Source organism: Protopterus annectens, chromosome 12.part0, assembly GCF_019279795.1.
Source record: "Protopterus annectens isolate FY-2018-M chromosome 12.part0, PAN1.0, whole genome shotgun sequence".
Taxonomy (NCBI): Eukaryota; Metazoa; Chordata; order Ceratodontiformes; family Protopteridae; genus Protopterus; species Protopterus annectens.
Genome location: NC_056746.1, coordinates 162429475 through 162447652, shown reverse-complemented (window position 1 = coordinate 162447652; position 18178 = coordinate 162429475). Strand labels below are relative to the sequence as shown.

The 18178-nt window shown below is 38.5% G+C and overlaps 1 protein-coding gene across 1 annotated transcript in view; it reads right to left on the bottom strand.

Moving 5' to 3' along the window:
• Positions 1–8656, bottom strand: part of LOC122816414 (protein shisa-9-like) — a 79912-nt gene extending 71256 nt beyond the window's left edge. Inside the window, exon 1 of the mRNA XM_044089184.1 lies at positions 8556–8656. Within this exon, the coding sequence (XP_043945119.1) occupies positions 8556–8637 (82 nt within the window). The 5' untranslated portion in view covers positions 8638–8656. The remainder of the gene's footprint in view (positions 1–8555) is intronic.
• Between the last annotated feature and the right edge of the window lie 9522 nt (positions 8657–18178).

Sequence of the window (18178 nt, the reverse complement as noted above, 5' to 3'; positions counted from 1 at the left end):
AAAAAAAGAATAAACCCAAGTTTGTTCAAGTAGAGTAGGTTATGGTTTTGTATCTAAGAGAAACTAGTCTGGATTTACACATGGACATAGCCAATGTGTCTTAAAAAATTGATTAAGATTTTTTTTGAATTGACAAAGGGAGGTAGTAAGTCTTAGATTATTAGGGAGGGAATTCCAAACCTTTCCTATAGAATTGGCAAAGAGAGCATCACCTCCCATATTATTAGATTTGATGGTTTGGACCAGTAGTCTGTTAGAGGAGCGAAGACTGCTAAGATTGGAGTAAGGGGTCAGTAGTTTATTCAGTGAAGGGGTTTTATCAGGTTCCTTAATGATTTTAAATGCTTCAGTGAGTTGGTTCAGTTTGAGAAGATTGGGTAGTTCTAACCAGTCGAGTTTCCTTAGGTTAAGGCAATGATGAGTTCTATAAGGAACTCCTGTTACAAATCTGGCAATGTGATTATAAGCGACAGAGAGTTTACTAATATCACATTTATTGAGGAAAGAAAGTACAGGAGAGGCGTACAATAGGGTGGAGAGTAGATGCGTAAGAGCGATGGTTAGTTTGGCATTGGGGGTTAGAAAGTTCTTAATTCTATACAAGGATCCAAGTTTCTTATTTACAGCCTTTATGGTTTGACTGATATGCATATCAAATCTAAGTTTATTGTCAATAGTGACCCCTAATAGTTTAGTATTGGTATCAGGCTCAATGATGGTACCATTATTAGATTGAACGAAGAAGTACTATAGTTAGATTGTAGAGAGTGTTGCACTGGAGGAGGAGCTGAGGTGGGAAAAAATAGTAGTAACTTAGTTTTTTTTGGATTTAGGATAAGTTTCCGCTCTGAGAGCCATTTTTCTACTGTAGCAAAGCAGTGTTGGGTTACTACTTGTAAATCAGGGAGAGAGACATCGGAGCAAATAAGGGTGGAGTCATCTGCATATTGGATGCAGGTGGCTTTAGGGATAACTGTGTGAAGTTCATTTATGAACACGGAAAAGAGAAGGGGACCAAGTATGGAGCCTTGGGGAACACCTATGGAATTAGGTAACAGGTGAGAGAGCTTATTTTGCCATTGGACTACTTGTTGCCTTCCAGAGAGATAAGCATGGAACCAGTTGAGAGCTGGATTATCGAGGTGTAAGGTTTCTAGCGTGTGGAGAAGTAGCTGGTGATTGACCATATCAAAGGCTTTTGACAAGTCAAGAAAGAGGGCGGAAGATATTTTTTTTGTTATTACGGTTTTTATTAACTGAGTCAGTAAAAGAAAGGAGGGTGGTGGTCGTACTATGGTAGGTTCTGAAACCATGTTGAGATTTGGTCAATAGATTGTTTAGGGTGAGATAATGAAGAAATTGTTTATGAACACATCTTTCCATGATTTTGGCTATTGGAGACAATATTGCTATTGGTCTATAATTCAATGGTTCAGTAGAAGAGCCACCCTTATGGAGTGGTATGACATAGGATATTTTCCAGATAGAGGGGATAGTGGCCTCAGTAATAGTTCGATTAATCAGGATAGAGATAGGATAGGCTATAACATCTGCTGCTATTTGCAGGTATTCAGCTGGGAGTCTATCTGCCGAAAGGGTGGTTGGTTTAAGTTTCTTCAGTAAGGTTCTAATGTAGGAGGTGGGTATATGCTGTAGATTAAAGGAGGGGAATGATTCATTAGTAACATTAATTAGGGGAGAGGAAGGAAGGGGTAGTTGATTGGCTAGTTACTGAATGGTCTCAGTAAAAAAGGAGTTAAAAGTATTGGCTACTTCTTCTGGGTTTTTACCAATAAGTGTCTCAGGGGTAGGAGTAGATGATTTCCCTGGATGGAGGAGATTATTTAAGCCTGCCCAGAACTTCTTTGGGTTATTCTGGTGTTTATCTTGGAGGTGACAGAAATAGTTCTTTTTGTCCAGGGTGCTGGCTTTTTTCGTATCATTTCTAAGCTGCTGGAATTTAATGCGATCTAGAGGTGCCTTAGTGGCTCGGAATTTATCCCAGGCATTATCTCTAAGTTTAATTTTGGATTTGGTTTCTCTGGTTAGCCAGGGTGCTATCCGTACCTTAGTTCTGATAAGTCGGTTAGGTGCATGAAAGTCCAGAATATTTAGGAATGTGTCAGTAAAGAATGTCACACTCTCATCAAGGGGCAGAGTTTTTAGCTTGGCCCAGTTACAGGATTTGAGTTCTGTTAAAGATTGTGTTGGAACAAATTTCTTCTTATTTCTAACAAGTCTATGTATGGGAAGGTTTGTGCTAGTAAATTTGTGTTTTATTATGAAAGTGACGAGGTGGTCACTAAGATCATTAGGGAGGGTCCCGGTGGTATATTTATGGGTGTGGTTATTAGTAAGAATCCAGTCAAGTATACACTCTTTTTGGTGAGCATTTCCTACTCTTGTAGTAGAGACTATATTTTGGGAGAAACCATATAGGTTAATAGGCATGGGATTAGTCTGTGAGGAACATTGGGTCCAGTCAATGTTGACATCGCCTAGTACAATGGTTTCTTGAGGGTAGTTAGTGGTTAACCAGTTTAGCGTTTGCTCCATAGTTTCTAAGTTATTCCCGGGCGGAATGTAAATTACAAAAAGATTAATACTTTTTTGGTTATTTAAGCATAATTTTAGGGCAATTGACTCTGCATTAGCGACCTTAGGTGGTTGGATAGGATGCATTATGATATTGAGTGTACATCTATACAAGAGAGCTATGCCACCACCCCTTTTTTTTTCGCGATCGACCCTTAAAATATTATACCCAGGTGGGAGGATCTCTTCATCTTTGGTGACTGGTTTGAGCCATGTTTCTGATAGACACATAATATCAGGGAGGTGAGTGGCTAGCATGGCATGTAAATTGTGAACCTTATTGTTGATGCTTCTTAGATTAAGATGGAAGATGAGAAGGGAGCAAGCTGACCTTTGGGCTAATATTGGAGTGACAGAGTCGGGGTTAGAGGATGGACCTGAGTTCGGGTGTATATCACCATCCTTAGTAATACATTTCTTCAGGTAGTCTAAGAGTCTTAGGAGTTTATATAGTATTTTTTGTCCATGTTTTGTTGTTGATTCCTTTGGGTATAATTGGGTGAGATATATGCTGTTTGTACCTAGTGTTCTTATGGGGTAATAGAGAGGAGAAAGTTCTTTAGGGAGAAGATTTAGGGGAATGCAAGTTTGGCCCTTAGGGTAGTGAAATCCTATGAGTTTTTGGTTTTCATAGCTAGATAATGAGTAAGGGATAATTATAAGTGGCAGTATAAGAGGGATAATAAGATTCATTACTTTTGACATGTTAAAGAGGAAGGTTAATGTAATAAGATTGTTAGGACCAGAAACTGGATGACTAGTATTAGTTATTTGATGGGGTTATGGGAGGAGATATAGTTGATGGGTAGGCGAGTGTGACTGGTTCTGAGGTGAGTGGGATTTGTTTTTTCGAACTAATAAATGTAGGGATAGTGAGGGCGGGTGGGATAAGGGGGCAGGGTGGGGCGCGGAGCGAGCCCGAGCGAAGCGAGGGTGAAGCGGAGCGGGGTTACACCAACCAGGAGCTTTCTGGGTCTTACAGGTCCTATACTGCAGGTGAGTGCAGAAGGCCACTTTTGATAATAATTAGACCTGATTTGGAGTTATAGTCTAGGTATTATCTGACTGGAATAGACTACAACCTATGTTAAATACTGTTTTGTTGCCTGCCCGAGTGAGCTGTCCTGAGGTATTAAGCTAGGAATACGAGACCTATTTAACAAGGGTGTAGTTATTAACCTTTTTCCCATAGAAATATTTTATAGTGGGATTGATAGCTGGAACCTGCCTGTGCAATCGCACCGAGGTAAAAGTCCTTCCTGATTCAATATCTATTTCTTGGTAGCCACGCGGTTATTATATACGGGGCAAATACCTAGGGAGAGATAAAATGTACACACTTGTTTTAGCGTAGCAATATCACCATGCCCCAAATTAGAATAATTGTAAGCGTTAGCGGGGTTGCACCAACCAGGAGCTTTCTGGGTCTTAAAGGTCCTATACTGCAGGTGAGTGCAGAAGGCCACTTTTGATAATAATTAGACCTGATTTTTGAGTACAAAAAGCGGAGCGGGGTTACACCAACCAGGAGCTTTCTGGGTCTTAAAGGTCCTATACTGCAGGTGAGTGCAGAAGGCCACTTTTGATAATAATTAGACCTGATTTTTGAGTACAAAAAGATATTTCAGGTAAATTTCTGGACCCACACTCTAGGTTCACACTGATTCTGACTTAACTAGCTAAACACTGGAGTTATAGTCTAGGTATTATCTGACTGGAATAGACTACAACCTATGTTAAATACTGTTTTGTTGCCTGCCCGAGTGAGCTGTCCTGAGGTATTAAGCTAAGAATACGAGACCTATTTAACAAGGGTGTAGTTATTAACCTTTTTCCCATAGAAATATTTTATAGTGGGATTGATAGCTGGAACCTGCCTGTGCAATCGCACTGAGGTAAAAGTCCTTCCTGATTCAATATCTAGTTCTTGGTAGCCACGCGGTTATTATATACGGGGCGAATACCTTTTTCCCATAGAAATATTTTATAGTGGGATTGATAGCTGGAACCTGCCTGTGCAATCGCACCGAGGTAAAAGTCCTTCCTGATTCAATATCTAGTTCTTGGTAGCCATGCGGTTATTATATACGAGGCGAATACCTGTGCAATCGCACCGAGGTAAAAGTCCTTCCTGATTCAATATCTGGTTCTTGGTAGCCACGGGGTTATTATATACGGGACGAATACCTTTTTCCCATAGAAATATTTTATAGTGGGATTGATAGCTGGAACCTGCCTGTGCAATCGCACCGAGGTAAAAGTCCTTCCTGATTCAATATCTAGTTCTTGGTAGCCACGCGGTTATTATATACGGGGCGAATACCTTTTTCCCATAGAAATATTTTATAGTGGGATTGATAGCTGGAACCTGCCTGTGCAATCGCACTGAGGTAAAAGTCCTTCCTGATTCAATATCTAGTTCTTGGTAGCCACGCGGTTGTTATATACGGGGCAAGTACCTTTTTCCCATAGAAATATTTTGTAGTGGGATTGATAGCTGGAACCTGCCTGTGCAATCGCACCGTGGTAAAAGTCCTTCCTGATTCAATATCTAGTTCTTGGTAGCCACGCGGTTATTATATACGGGGCGAATACCTGTGCAATCGCACCGAGGTAAAAGTCCTTCCTAATTCAATATCTAGTTCTTGGTAGCCATGCGGTTATTATATACGGGGCGAATACCTCAGGGCAGGAGCAGGTGACTAACCTCAGGGCAGGAGCAGGCGACTATTTAAATAGTGGGGGGGGGGGGGTTAGCACTGTTTAGTTATTTTTTTGTTTGTTTCTTTTTTTCCCCCACATTTTCAAACATTCAAATGTTCGATCATATGGTCTTGACTATATCAAAGTCAAGCATTTGGATGTTCGATTATGTGATATATATATATATATATATATATATATATATATATATATATATATATATATATATATATATATATATGTAGACCCATATAGATAGATATATATACATATATATATATATATATATATATATATATATATATATATATATAGATATTTATTTACATTTGTTGACCGGGAATGTCTGACTGGATGCAGGTCCATTTTCAGCGGAGGCCTGGGGAGAAAATCTCCACAAATTAAAATATTACAGACATAGTTACAGATGAAGAATCCTAGCAATTAAAATATTACAAACATAGTTACAGATGAAGAACATAGTACATTCAGTAGATAACTAGCATCTGTTCTATCCACAAAGTCATAGCAGATATTAACATTTGTTACAATAAGAAGTTACTGCCACATAATAAGTAGATAGGCATGGAAGTATCACAGCTTGCTGTAATCAAAGGTAGTTTGTGGGGTGGAAGAGAGGTAGAGGGTAGATGGAGTGGGAGAAGTTAGAGGGGAGAGTTACAAGGGCATAACCAGCATGTTTTTAGGTGCGCTTTAAGTAAAGCTTTGAAGTGGGTGTATGATGGTAGACAGATTATTGTGGGGGGGAGGGTGTTCCATAATTTGGCTATAGCGCTGGAGAATAGTGCTTCTCCAGCAGTGTTATTTGCTCTAGTAACCTGTAATTGATTTTTGTTGCTGGATCGTAGTGGTCTGGTGATGAGATAGGGTTGGAGTAGATACTGGAGGGATGGGACCTTTAGAGGATGGTTAACCAGTTTGTGGGCAAGTGTGAGTTGATACCACTGCAGGAGGTGAGGGAGTTCTAGCCAGCCTAGTTCAGTAAGTGTGAGACAGTGGTGAATGTGGTAGGATGCCTTGGTGGCAAATTTGGCGATTTTGTTGTAGCAGGTCTCGAGTTTATTTAGATCACATTGCCTTAGGTTGGTATATATTGGAGAGGCATAAAGTAGGGTGGAGATAAGCTGCAAATTTGCAACTGAAATCCTAGCTGCTTTGGTGAGGAGTTGCTTATTTCTGTATAAGGTTCCTAGTTTTTGGTGGACTTTGTTTATGGTCATGGATATGTAAATGTCAAATTTGAGACTGTTGTCTCTTTCAACTCCTAGCAATTTGGTGTGATCTGTTGGGTGGATAGTGGTGTTTTCTTTTGATGTGATGTTAAAGTGAGAGTTGTTATGAGTATTTTTGGTGGGTTCAAAGATGAGGAGTTTAGTTTTGTTTGGGTTGAGTATTAACTGGGCTTCAGATAACAAAGATATAATTTTTGTTTTGTTTTAATGTAACTTTTGTCAAATATAAGAAAAGCAGGTATGTATGATTAGAAATCAACTGATAGCACATGCTGGCTTTTTTCCTTCTCAAGATTGTGGAACAGCGGTGGGTGGAGAATTTGCACTTTCCCTACTGGAGTATGACCTTAGAGTTGGTATATATAATTATTAGAGGACATAGGGAGTGCAGGATGTAAACATTTTTGTTTTGTTGTTTTATGATAGGTTCATGATCAAGCATTTGTGCTTGATTACTTACCATTCAATTCTTTTTTTGATTTTTTTGATAAATGCTCATACACACACACACACACACACACACACACACACACACACACACACACACACACACACACACACACACGCACGCGCACACACACACACACACACACACACACACACACATATATATATATATATATATATATATATATATATATATATATATATATATATATATATATATATATATATATGTATGTATGTGTATAAAATATCAGAATGGATGCCCTTATATTGAAAAAAATATTGAAGGGCAAATAATTAAACAGAAGCGGCTGATCACCAGCTGATTGTAAAATACAACAAAAATAAAGTTAAACAGCTTTTTGTAGGCAAGCAGGCCCACCTGTATCCTACACACTGCCTGTTTTTATATATGCAAACTCCAAGATCACACTTCAGTGATGAAAGGGCAAACTCCCTGATCTCAACTGTAAAATGACACCATGACATTGATCAGAAAAAAGCTGGTATTCAGCTGATTTTTGATCAGCTATACTGTTATTTTTTTTAGTTCAACTATTTGAATTGTAGACTATCTGTCTGTGCTCCCATGTGTGTGTGTGTGTGTGTGTGTGTGTGTGTGTGTGTGTGTGTGTGTGTGTGTGTGTGTGTGTGTGTGTGTGTGTATGTGTGTGTGTGTGTGTGTGTGTGTGTGTGTGCGCGTGCGTGTGTGTATGTGTACCATAGCTCAATTTATTTGGCTCTGACAATCAACAATTTGTTGTTATGTGCATTTCTGCTGTAACACCTCTGCTGAGATTACCAGCTTTAGGTGATGGACATCCATGTGTGTTAAATTGTACTGCAAGCAGATGTACTGATTTCACAAGCTGTAATGATAGATCACCAAACAGTCCTCAGACAATATAAGATCACAGTTATTTTCAGATATTTGTGTATGGTGATACCTTCTAACTGCTCTATAAAGCATAATGTGAACATCTGCATCCTGAGATATCACAGTGGCTTAGAACACCCCACCATATCTTATGCATATCCTCATATGTCAGATACTCTGTAGGTTCAGCTCTATGCAGAAAAGCGGTCATTACATATGGACTATACTGCCAAATTATTGCTCTGTACATATTTCGATAACTTAAGAGTAAGTGTCAGTGTTCAAGAAAAATGTAAATTGCTATCAGATATAATGCCAGGAATGCCCTTATCCTTTATAGGCTTGGTATTGAACTCTGTGATGGTGTTTACAGTCAAAATATCCATCTCAGTATCTATAACAACACTGCTTTCTACAGTGTTCTCTGACTACAGATTCCTAAAGTTATAAGTACCAGCCACAGTCATTGGTCATTAAGCGTAACTGTTTCTTGGTTGCATGAAGCCATCCATCATTTTATGCATGATAAAGCCAAGGCGTGGGATGTATATTGACTCTCTTCCTGTCTCACTATAGCCAGATACATTTTTACATACTATCATTTACTGATTTTTTTGCACATCTAAGACAAAAAAGTAGCAATACAACTTTTCTATACTTTTATTAATAACAATACATACCCCGTGAGCCATATGTAGTTCGATGTGTTGTACGTTCAACACCCATGTCCCTCTCAATTGTTCTTGAAGCATGGATTGGCATACAGGGTCCTGAAGATAGTCCTGTGATGTCTATAAAAGTATGGAGGACATGTCAGATCAGAAAGATTGTACCAAGTCACACAATGCCCTCATAACAGTACAGCAGCTGTGCAGTTCCAGTTGATGGCAATCATATCGTGAAAGGAATCTTCCCTGGCATTAAAGTTTCTTCCTAAGTCATGTACTACATTTCTTCAGCTAGCCCAATAACCCTGCCAACAGTATCCTCTGGAATATTATACCTGCTATTATTTTGTCTGACATCTGTATAAGAGCTTGACATTCACATGAACTATATGCATGTCATGAGTGACCAAGATGCATATGCATCCAGTGATGATATAAACATATTGACTAACTTTATCAAAATAAAGCAAACTACTTCATAATACATTTCTGTGGCTTAACAGAACATACAGCTCTACTAGCCTGAAGGTGTGTAATGTTTAGCTTTAGGATGTATTCTTTGTTAATTCTACCAGCGTTTCTATAGCTATACCAGAATTAATGAACAATAGAAGGGTGTAAAACATTATTAAGCATTTATTTAATTCATATTGTACAGGCTGCTTATCAATGACACTAATGTCATACCAGTCACCAGATATGGGAGTCTCTGACATTTCATGTTAAAATGACCAATTGAACTGTTTGGCCTAATGTTCCCTACACCAACATCACTACTTGTGACATTGTTTGACTAATTCACAAATGTTTAACTGAGGACTAATTCATCATGGTAGTACTTTATATAGGTTCAATGGTTAGTACTAGGCTAACTGTCCTTGTGAGCCATTGTAAGCCTAGCCAATTATCCCGTGTGAGACTCAAACCCTGGACCTTGTGTTTGTAAGGCAAACACCTTAACCATTAGGCCACCCTCCCCGCAACCTCTAATGCATAACATAATGCAATAGTCATCTGGAATTTCAGTTTTATTATGATCTTAATTTACCCTCTTCCATTCACAAAATCCACAGACAATTTTCTTATTGCCAAAACACCATTGCCAAAACACCCTGCACTCTAATCAATCCAGTATTGTAAATAACAGGTATACTTTTTTGTACATGGGACATACATTGTACTGACTGCACATTTGCAGATGATTTTGGGTTAATGATATGCAGCATGCAGTTCATGTGCCTACAAATGCAACAGACATATGGAGGCACTGTAGAATGTAGTTTGTAATAAAGTAACATTCTACAGTTCATGTGTCTACACATGCAACAGAAGTATGGTGGCACTGTACAATGTAGTTTGTAATAAAGTAACATTCTACAGTTCATGTGTCAACACATGCAACAGAAGTATGGTGGCACTGTACAATGTAGTTTGTAATAAAGTAACATTTTACAGTTCGTGTCGACACATGCAACAGAAGTATGGTGGCACTGTACAATGTAGTTTATAATAAAGTAACATTCTACAATTCATGTGTCTACACATGCAACAGAAGTATAGTGGCGCTGTACAATGTAGTTTGTAATAATGTAACATTCTACAGAAGTATGGAAGCACTGTAGGATGTAGTTTTTAAAAAAGTAACATTCTACAGTTCATGTGTCTACACATGCAACAGAAGTATGGTGGCACTGTAGGATGTAGTTTGTAATAAAGTAACATTCTACAGAAGTATGGAAGCACTGTAGGATGTAGTTTGTAATAAAGTAACATTCTACAGAAGTATGGAGGCACTGTAGGATGTAGTTTGTAATAAAGTAACATTCTACAGAAGTATGGAGGCACTGTAGGATGTAGTTTGTAATAAAGTAACATTCTACAGAAGTATGGAGGCACTGTAGGATGTAGTTTGTAATAAAGTAACATTCTACAGAAGTATGGAGGCACTGTAGAATGTAGTTTGTAATAAAGTAACATTCTACAGTTCATGTGTCTACACATGCAACAGAAGCATGGAGACACTGTAGAATGTAGTTTGCAATAAAGTAACATTCTATATTAATCATATTGCATTTTAGGCCACCCTCCTTGAGGAGAAAGCAAACTTCCAGAAATGCCATCACCCCACCCATCCAGATATAATATCCTGGAGGAACAAAACTGGTACATGCTGCCCCTGACATCAAGGATGGAGCTGCATGTAGATTAACAGAGGCCATGCCTGAGCAGTTTAATAAATAATAGTTTCCCCTTATAGATCATTATTTGTCAGTTGTTGTTAAAGATGTCCACAGGTAGATAGCTTAGAAGGTTCAATAAACCACAGCAGACATACCAACAACACTGATGTGCCCAAAGCTGGTCATCATTGAGGCATTCACCACTTAAATTAGAACCATGAGGTACTAGGCAAACCAATATTTGGGCAGGTGAAATTAAGTTATATGGATCTTGTTGGCCCATTAATACAGAAGCCCTACCCCCTAACCCAGGAAGATTTACAGCGACAATAAATATATGCATGTCTTAATACCACCCACTCCCCATAATCTTTTATTTTCCCCTCTTTTTCTCATGTTTCTGTTTCTTTTCTTGTTGTTAGTTATCAATATTTTTTTTTTCTTTTTGTTTCACTGTTTGGTCTGTCAATGCACTTTGAACATCAAACCTTGTTCCTCGGAGACGTCTTGCAGAGTTACTCATTGTACTCTGAATAAGACCCCTTCAGTCTCTTCACTACGTATGGTGTAAAAGTCATGATCCACGAATGATTTCACTCCTCAGCGAGTTGCCAGAAAAATCCCATTTTTTGAGGAACAGACCAAAAATACGAGGGAAAAATCTGGACATTCTGAGAAAATCTTGGTACTTGAAAGGTATGATGTAAAGCCTTGTACAGTTAAATATATTTTTTGCAGTGTACTATCAAAATGTTGAAAGTCTCAAAAAAATCTGTTCACTTGCTCGAAATGACATTTCGAATTTGGCAATGTCACATTAGCTGAATGTCGAAAATCATCACCTCAAAATCCACATTCATACGTATTCGATATGTCATGAGGTGATGTCAGACCCTCAGGCAGTTGTGCTGAAGTTGCCATAGGAATTGTACATCTACAGCACAAGTTTTTACAGTTTTGCAGGAGGGCAAGCCCATTTCACCCCCACACCCCCTTCAAATTATATATTCCAAGTATGAGATCACACTACAGTGAGGAAAAGGGTAAATTTCATGGTCCTCACTGTAGTGCGATCTCCAGTCAGAACGTCTATCTCATATTAGCAAACATACACTGCCATTCACTAATGTGAATTGAAACATTCTCAGAATGGCATTATGGAAACTAAAAAACATGCATTCAACCATTCTAGTTAAACATAAATGCCATTCCACATTTTCATACTAAATCTCTTTTAGCTGAGCAGTGTGAGAGACTCCCATCAAAAATGGAAAAGTAATAGCTGTGGGTTGGGGTTCGTCTGTTTATATCTGCCATTTTACAGAGTCTCAAACAAGTACCCCCACCCTATTTCCAACCAAATATGTACTAGATCAGCTTATTGGCTACAGCTGTTCTGTGGGTGGGGAGTTATCTTTATGGAGCCAGTACACTGAATATTTTTGTGTGTTTTCAACACCACTTTAGAGATAATAGTTTCAGGGCAGGAAGAAACACATCTTAGACTCTTTAGTTGCATTTTCACAAACTTTCATAATATAGGAAAACAAACTTGCATCTTCCAGGCTTTCTTCCTGTCAAACTGCAACAGAGGACCTTAGTGATTACAGCTATAGAAGGGAAACAGGTTCCTTTTAAAAAGCAGTCACACAATTCCACACAGAATGGAAGCATGTCAAGAAATTGTAGGCATATCTATATTGCCAAGGTGAAAATAGCCTGTGGGGGTGGAGGGGCCAGGAAGGCAGAAAGTTTGGATCAGGAAGGGAAGGGGGGGGGTTGTGTAAAGTTAGATAGGTAGGTAGGTAGAGAAAGGTCTTTAAAAAGCCACAAGTAGCCATGCAAGATCTATTTTCAACAGTAGAACAGGACAGAGCAGAACACCCACCTGCCCCACCCTTCCTTGTAAAAGCAGGAAGAGGTGGAGCTAGCACAAGCTGAGAGGTAGTAAGTGCTGAAGGATAAGACTAGGTGGGGGCTTGCTGTCCCATAAGGGTGATTGCACTAGGGGTCAGGAAGGAATTTCCTGCTTTTTTCCACTAGGTTTTCAGGTTTCTGCCTTCGCCAGTAACTGGTAGGCAGGATAGGTAGGTGTCACACCTAAGAAGGATGGAAGAGCAGACTTGGAAAACTAAAATTGCAAAGGAGTGTGCTTTTTAGCCTGGGGAGGGGTGCAGGTTCAGACAGCTTGGCCCTTCTTTTTTATTTTTCCAAGCCTTTTGTGTTTTTAATCCCATGACAGGGATAGATCCCATTCCTAAGTCAAATTATGATTAAAGTTCATGAAATTAGTATTGTTTCAATCTTTGATGTTAGCCAGAAGTGTTCCTCACAGCACCCCAAATGTGCTCAGTAATGACTCTTTCTGCAAATCATATAGTGTTACATGTATTGGTAACATATCTAAATACGATTGTAGATTCTTTTTTATAAAATCCATTGCTCCTAATACTATTGGAACTGTCTGGGTATCTTTCATCCAGATTGCTCTCATTTCTGCCTGCAAATCCTGATATTTTATGACTTTGTGTCTCTCTGTATTCAAGACACTGTAGTCACTGGGTGTAACAATTTCAGTGATCAATGCTACTTTTGCCTTCTTTTCATGGACCACTATAACTGGTTTTCTTGCATCTATCTTTTGAACTCTTGGTTATGGGTGATCTCATGTGATGTAGCTTCATCATTTTCTATGATGCTTTTCGGCTCATGTTTTCAGCGTTTTTCAACTACTTCAGTATTATAATGTTTGCACAATCCCCAGTGTAACAGTCTTACCACATTATTATGCCTTTCAGTATACAGTCCTTCTGCCATTAATATGTCACAACCAGTGACTAGGTGTGCAACTGTTTCCAATTCGGTTTTACAAAGCCTACATTTGTCCATTTCACCCACATGTTCAATGGACTTTGTCAACCAACATGTATGTAGTCCACTATGTTGGGCCGCCAATATTAACCTTTCGTCTTTTGGTTTGAATTTGCCCCTTTTTAACCATTCCTGCATTCGATCCTGATCAACATGAGGTAGTTCTAGGAGTTTTCTATGCCTCCAAGTATATTGATGCATTTTCAACATTTCTTGCCTTCTCATCTGATCTGTGACCTTATATTTGTTCTTTTGTTTTTTTGGCACATTCAGTTGCTGCCTAATTTTTATCAACTTCTGGTTTAATTTTCAATCCCACTTAACACCAATATGCTTCAGCTGGATGAAGAAGGGAAGACATCTTAGATGTATTCTACTCATGTTTCAAAACTTTCACTATGTTTGAGTTTTGTGAGGTCAGCAGATATGTGTGCAGTCCCACGATTGCAGATCTATACATGAAATCAATTTCAAGGAGGCCCATACCTCCTTTGGAATGGGGAATATATTATCTTGGCATTCATTGATTTGTATAAATCATTTGATGAGCATGAAGCATTCTTCTCATTTTCCTGTCTAATCTATCCAACATCTTTTGGGGCCAGTCAGTCACTCCATAACTATAAGTTAGGATAGGAAGAGCAAATTGATTGATAGCTTGAACTTTGTTCTTAGATGTCAACACTGTTTTCAAGATTAATTTAGGTCTTCTAAAATATTCCTTACCAGGTTTTATTCAATTTTTTCAGGTTTTATTGTTGATCCTTCACCAATTCCCAAATATGTATACACTCCATCTTGTTCATGTTCTTCTATATCACATTCTTATCCCAAACTGATGTTTTCTTGGTGCTGCAGCTTTCCTGCTTTAAATATTACTTTGCACATTTATCAAGACCAAATAACATTCTTATATCATCTGAAAAAGTTTTGACCACTTGCAGTTGTGCTTTCAGTTCCTCATTTGATGAGCTATACAGTTTTAAATCATTTACAAAGAGAAGATGAGAAGTTTTACACTTTGTTGCTTTCTTGGAGCCAAATTATAACCATGACCTAATCTGTTAATCCGACAGCTTAATGGGTTAAGGGCAAGGCAAAAGAGCAGTGGTGACAGTCACCCTGGAATATCCCCCTTGAACTTTTATCCCTGGAATAATAATTTTTCTAGTATCACGAGTTAACTGCAAAGTGGTTTGCCACTGTTTCATGCTCACTGTAATATAGTTTATCAGTGTAGGGTGCATCTATACATTTTTAAGTACTCTTTTAATCATGTATGTGGGATACTGTCAAATGCTTTTTTGTAGTCTGTCCATGCCATACTTAGCTTCTTCCCCTTTTTACAGTTCTCCACTATGACTTAATTTAACAACAAATGATCCTTAGTTCCATATGACTTTCATTTATTGCCCGGTTGTTCTATTGCCATAATTGAGTTTTCTTCTAAATGACTATAAACTTTGTCAGCATCAGTTCTGATGTATATCTTATACATCCTTGGAAGGAAAATTATTGGTCTATAGTTTTTAGGGTAGCTTGCAGGATCACTCTTAAGTAGAAACATTGTTTTTCCTATTATTATCCAGGCCGGTGTCTGTTCAGGGTACCCGTATACATAGTTCTTACTCATGGCTAAATCTCTGCTCAAAGATAGTAATATGTTTAGCCAGAAGTTAGGTACTGCATCTGGGCTTGGGGTTTTCCACTTAGAGGCTTTTCTTAACTTTGTTTCAATATCTCTGGTCAGGTGATCACACTAGGGGTCTGGAAGGAATTTCCTGTTTTTCTCTATTTGGTTTTCAGGTTTTTGCCTTTCCCCACAGTAAGTGGTAGGTAGGTGTCACAGCTATGAAGGGTGGAAGGGCAAACTTGGAAAACTAACTTTGCAAAGGAGTGTGCTTGACCTGAGGAGGGATGCAGGCTCGGACAGCTTGGCCCTTCTCTGAGTGGGATGCCCTATGGTGTAGCAGAGAGGCTGGGGGCCACAGCCTGGGGTCCTGCAAGTGGCAGATCCCTTTTAGCCACTGGTATCTGACTGAAAGATGACAGGGGACTGTTGGTGCTTGTTTGTAGATCCTTTCAGCCATTGGTGTTGGTTGAGCATTTACAGGGACTACTGTGTTATGTTATGGTCTGGTTCAATGGATTTGACTTTCTTCTAAGTTCTGCCTTTTGTGCACATCTAAATATTCTTGGTTGGTATTGATTTGATTGGTATTGACATGTGATCTGGCACTGCTTTGATGCCTAATTTTATTGGTATAATAAATACATGCCTGTGGCCATTTCTTCCAAACAAGTGTGTGGTGTGATTTGTAAAATGAAGTGCATGCCTATTTCCATCCAAGGCAATATTTGCATGCATTCTCAACATATGAATTTGGAGGACAAGGGTAGCTAGAGCACTTGAAACATACCTCTCAGCTGCCCAGAATTTTGTAGAATGACAGATTTTTGCCTAAGATTTTTTTTTTACTTGTTTAATGTGGTTTGGTCAATGCCACACCACATAAAATGCTAGCTGGTCAAATGTGTATGTGTAGTATTTGTCTAAGACAATGACATTAGAATTAGAGTTGTGATATGGATCCATGCTGGGATCACACTCAAGTTTAACATTAGGATTAGTGACATGATTAAGTTTACATTTAGGCTTTCGACCAGCTTTAAGATTAATGAGTGCATAAAGTCATATGTCCTTCTGTACGGGTGTATGAGCTTGCGTTCCTCACAAGACACTGTTTGCAGTTATGCATATGGTTGTGTTTTTAGCATTTTCACTGAAAGGCTTTTCCGATGTTCTGTATTTTTTTATATTTTAGTATGTATTGCTTTTGATGATATGACCTGCAGTTAAGTAAACAGACTATAAAATCTCTAGTAACTTTTTGTACCATGCTACACAAAAATTACTACTGCAGGATAAATGAGATCTGACAAATGCATTGATGAAAGCCAATAATTAACCTCCCTAGTAAGGCTGTTTGAGGATTATTCTTGCTGCAGTCTCCGGGAAAACTGTGTCTCCTTGGAGTAGCACTGTAGTAGCATAACTGCCTGACTAGGGGCATATGTGTTCTTGACTGGTGTGGTAAAATAGAAAAGTAATTTCATACCTAATGCCTATTAAACATTAATACAACATACATCTGATGTCGCCAAATCAGCATTCTGGAAAAGAATTTAGAATTCAGTATGAAAAGTGCATTGTGATGTCAGACAGCTAAGCTTTTTCTCTGAAGTAAACAGTCCTGGTGCTCTGAGGTAACGCATAGTTTAATGGCTCTCTTTCTAATGGCATATGGCCTCAGAATTGCTATTTACTCTACAAAAAATCCTACTACTTAAAGTCATACGCTTTCAGTAATGTACCTATTTTCCTGTTATGTATTTCCTTCAAGTACTGTTGGAAGACACCGTTAGACTAAAGAAAGCTAATTTTAACATACAATTCTGCAAGCTGATATGTTTTCTTGAGGCTTACCCACACCACATTCCAGGATGCACACCATCTGAATGCAAAGGCTATTAGCCTTATACATAAGGATACAAGTGTTATTTGCTGAAAACATTTCCCTAAATGCAATTTTGGACTTTAACATTTGATGAAAAAAACATTTGACAGTATTCCACATACATGACTAAAAGAGTACTTAAAAATGTATAGATGCACCCTACACTGATAAACTATATTACAGTGACCATGAAACAGTGGCAAACCACTTTGCAGTTAAGTCATGATAATAGAAAAATTATTATTTCAGGGATAAAAGTTCAAGGAGGATATTCCAGGGTGACTGTCTGTCACCACTTCTCTTTTGCCTTGCCCTTAACCCATTAAACTGTCGGAATAACAGATTAGGTCATGGTTATAATTTGGCTCCAAGAAAGCAACAAAGTGTAAAACTTCTCATCTTCTCTTTGTAAATGATTTAAAACTGTATAGCTCATCAGATGAGGAACTGAAAGCACAACTGCAAGTGGTCAGAACTTTTTCAGATGAAATAAGAATGTTATTTGGTCTTGATAAATGTGCAAAGCAATATTAAGCAGGAAAGCTGCAACAGCAAGAAAACATCAGTTTTTTGCCTAAGATTTTTTTTTATTTGTTTAATGTGGTTTGGTCAATGCCACACACACCACATGAAATGCTAGCTGGTCAAATGTGTATGTGTAGTATTTGTCCAAGACAATGACATTAGGATTAGAGTTGTGATATGGATCCATGCTGGGATCACACTCAAGTTTAACATTAGAATTAGTGACATGATTTACATTTAGGCTTTGGACCAGCTTTAAGATTAATGAGTGCATAAAGTCCTATGTCCTTCTGTATGGGTGTGTGAGCTCGCATGCCTCACAGATGGGGTTGGGAGGGTGGCCTAATGGTTAAGGTGTTTGCCTTACAAACACAAGATGCAGGGTTATGTCTCACAATGGATAATTGGCTAAGCTTAAAATGGCTCGCAAGGGCAGTTAGGTTAGTACTAATCTATGAATCTATGAACCTATAGGAAATCCCTCAAGATATATTGCTTGTTTTAATACCAACAAGGTAACAACCTCACAAAAAGTTTAGCC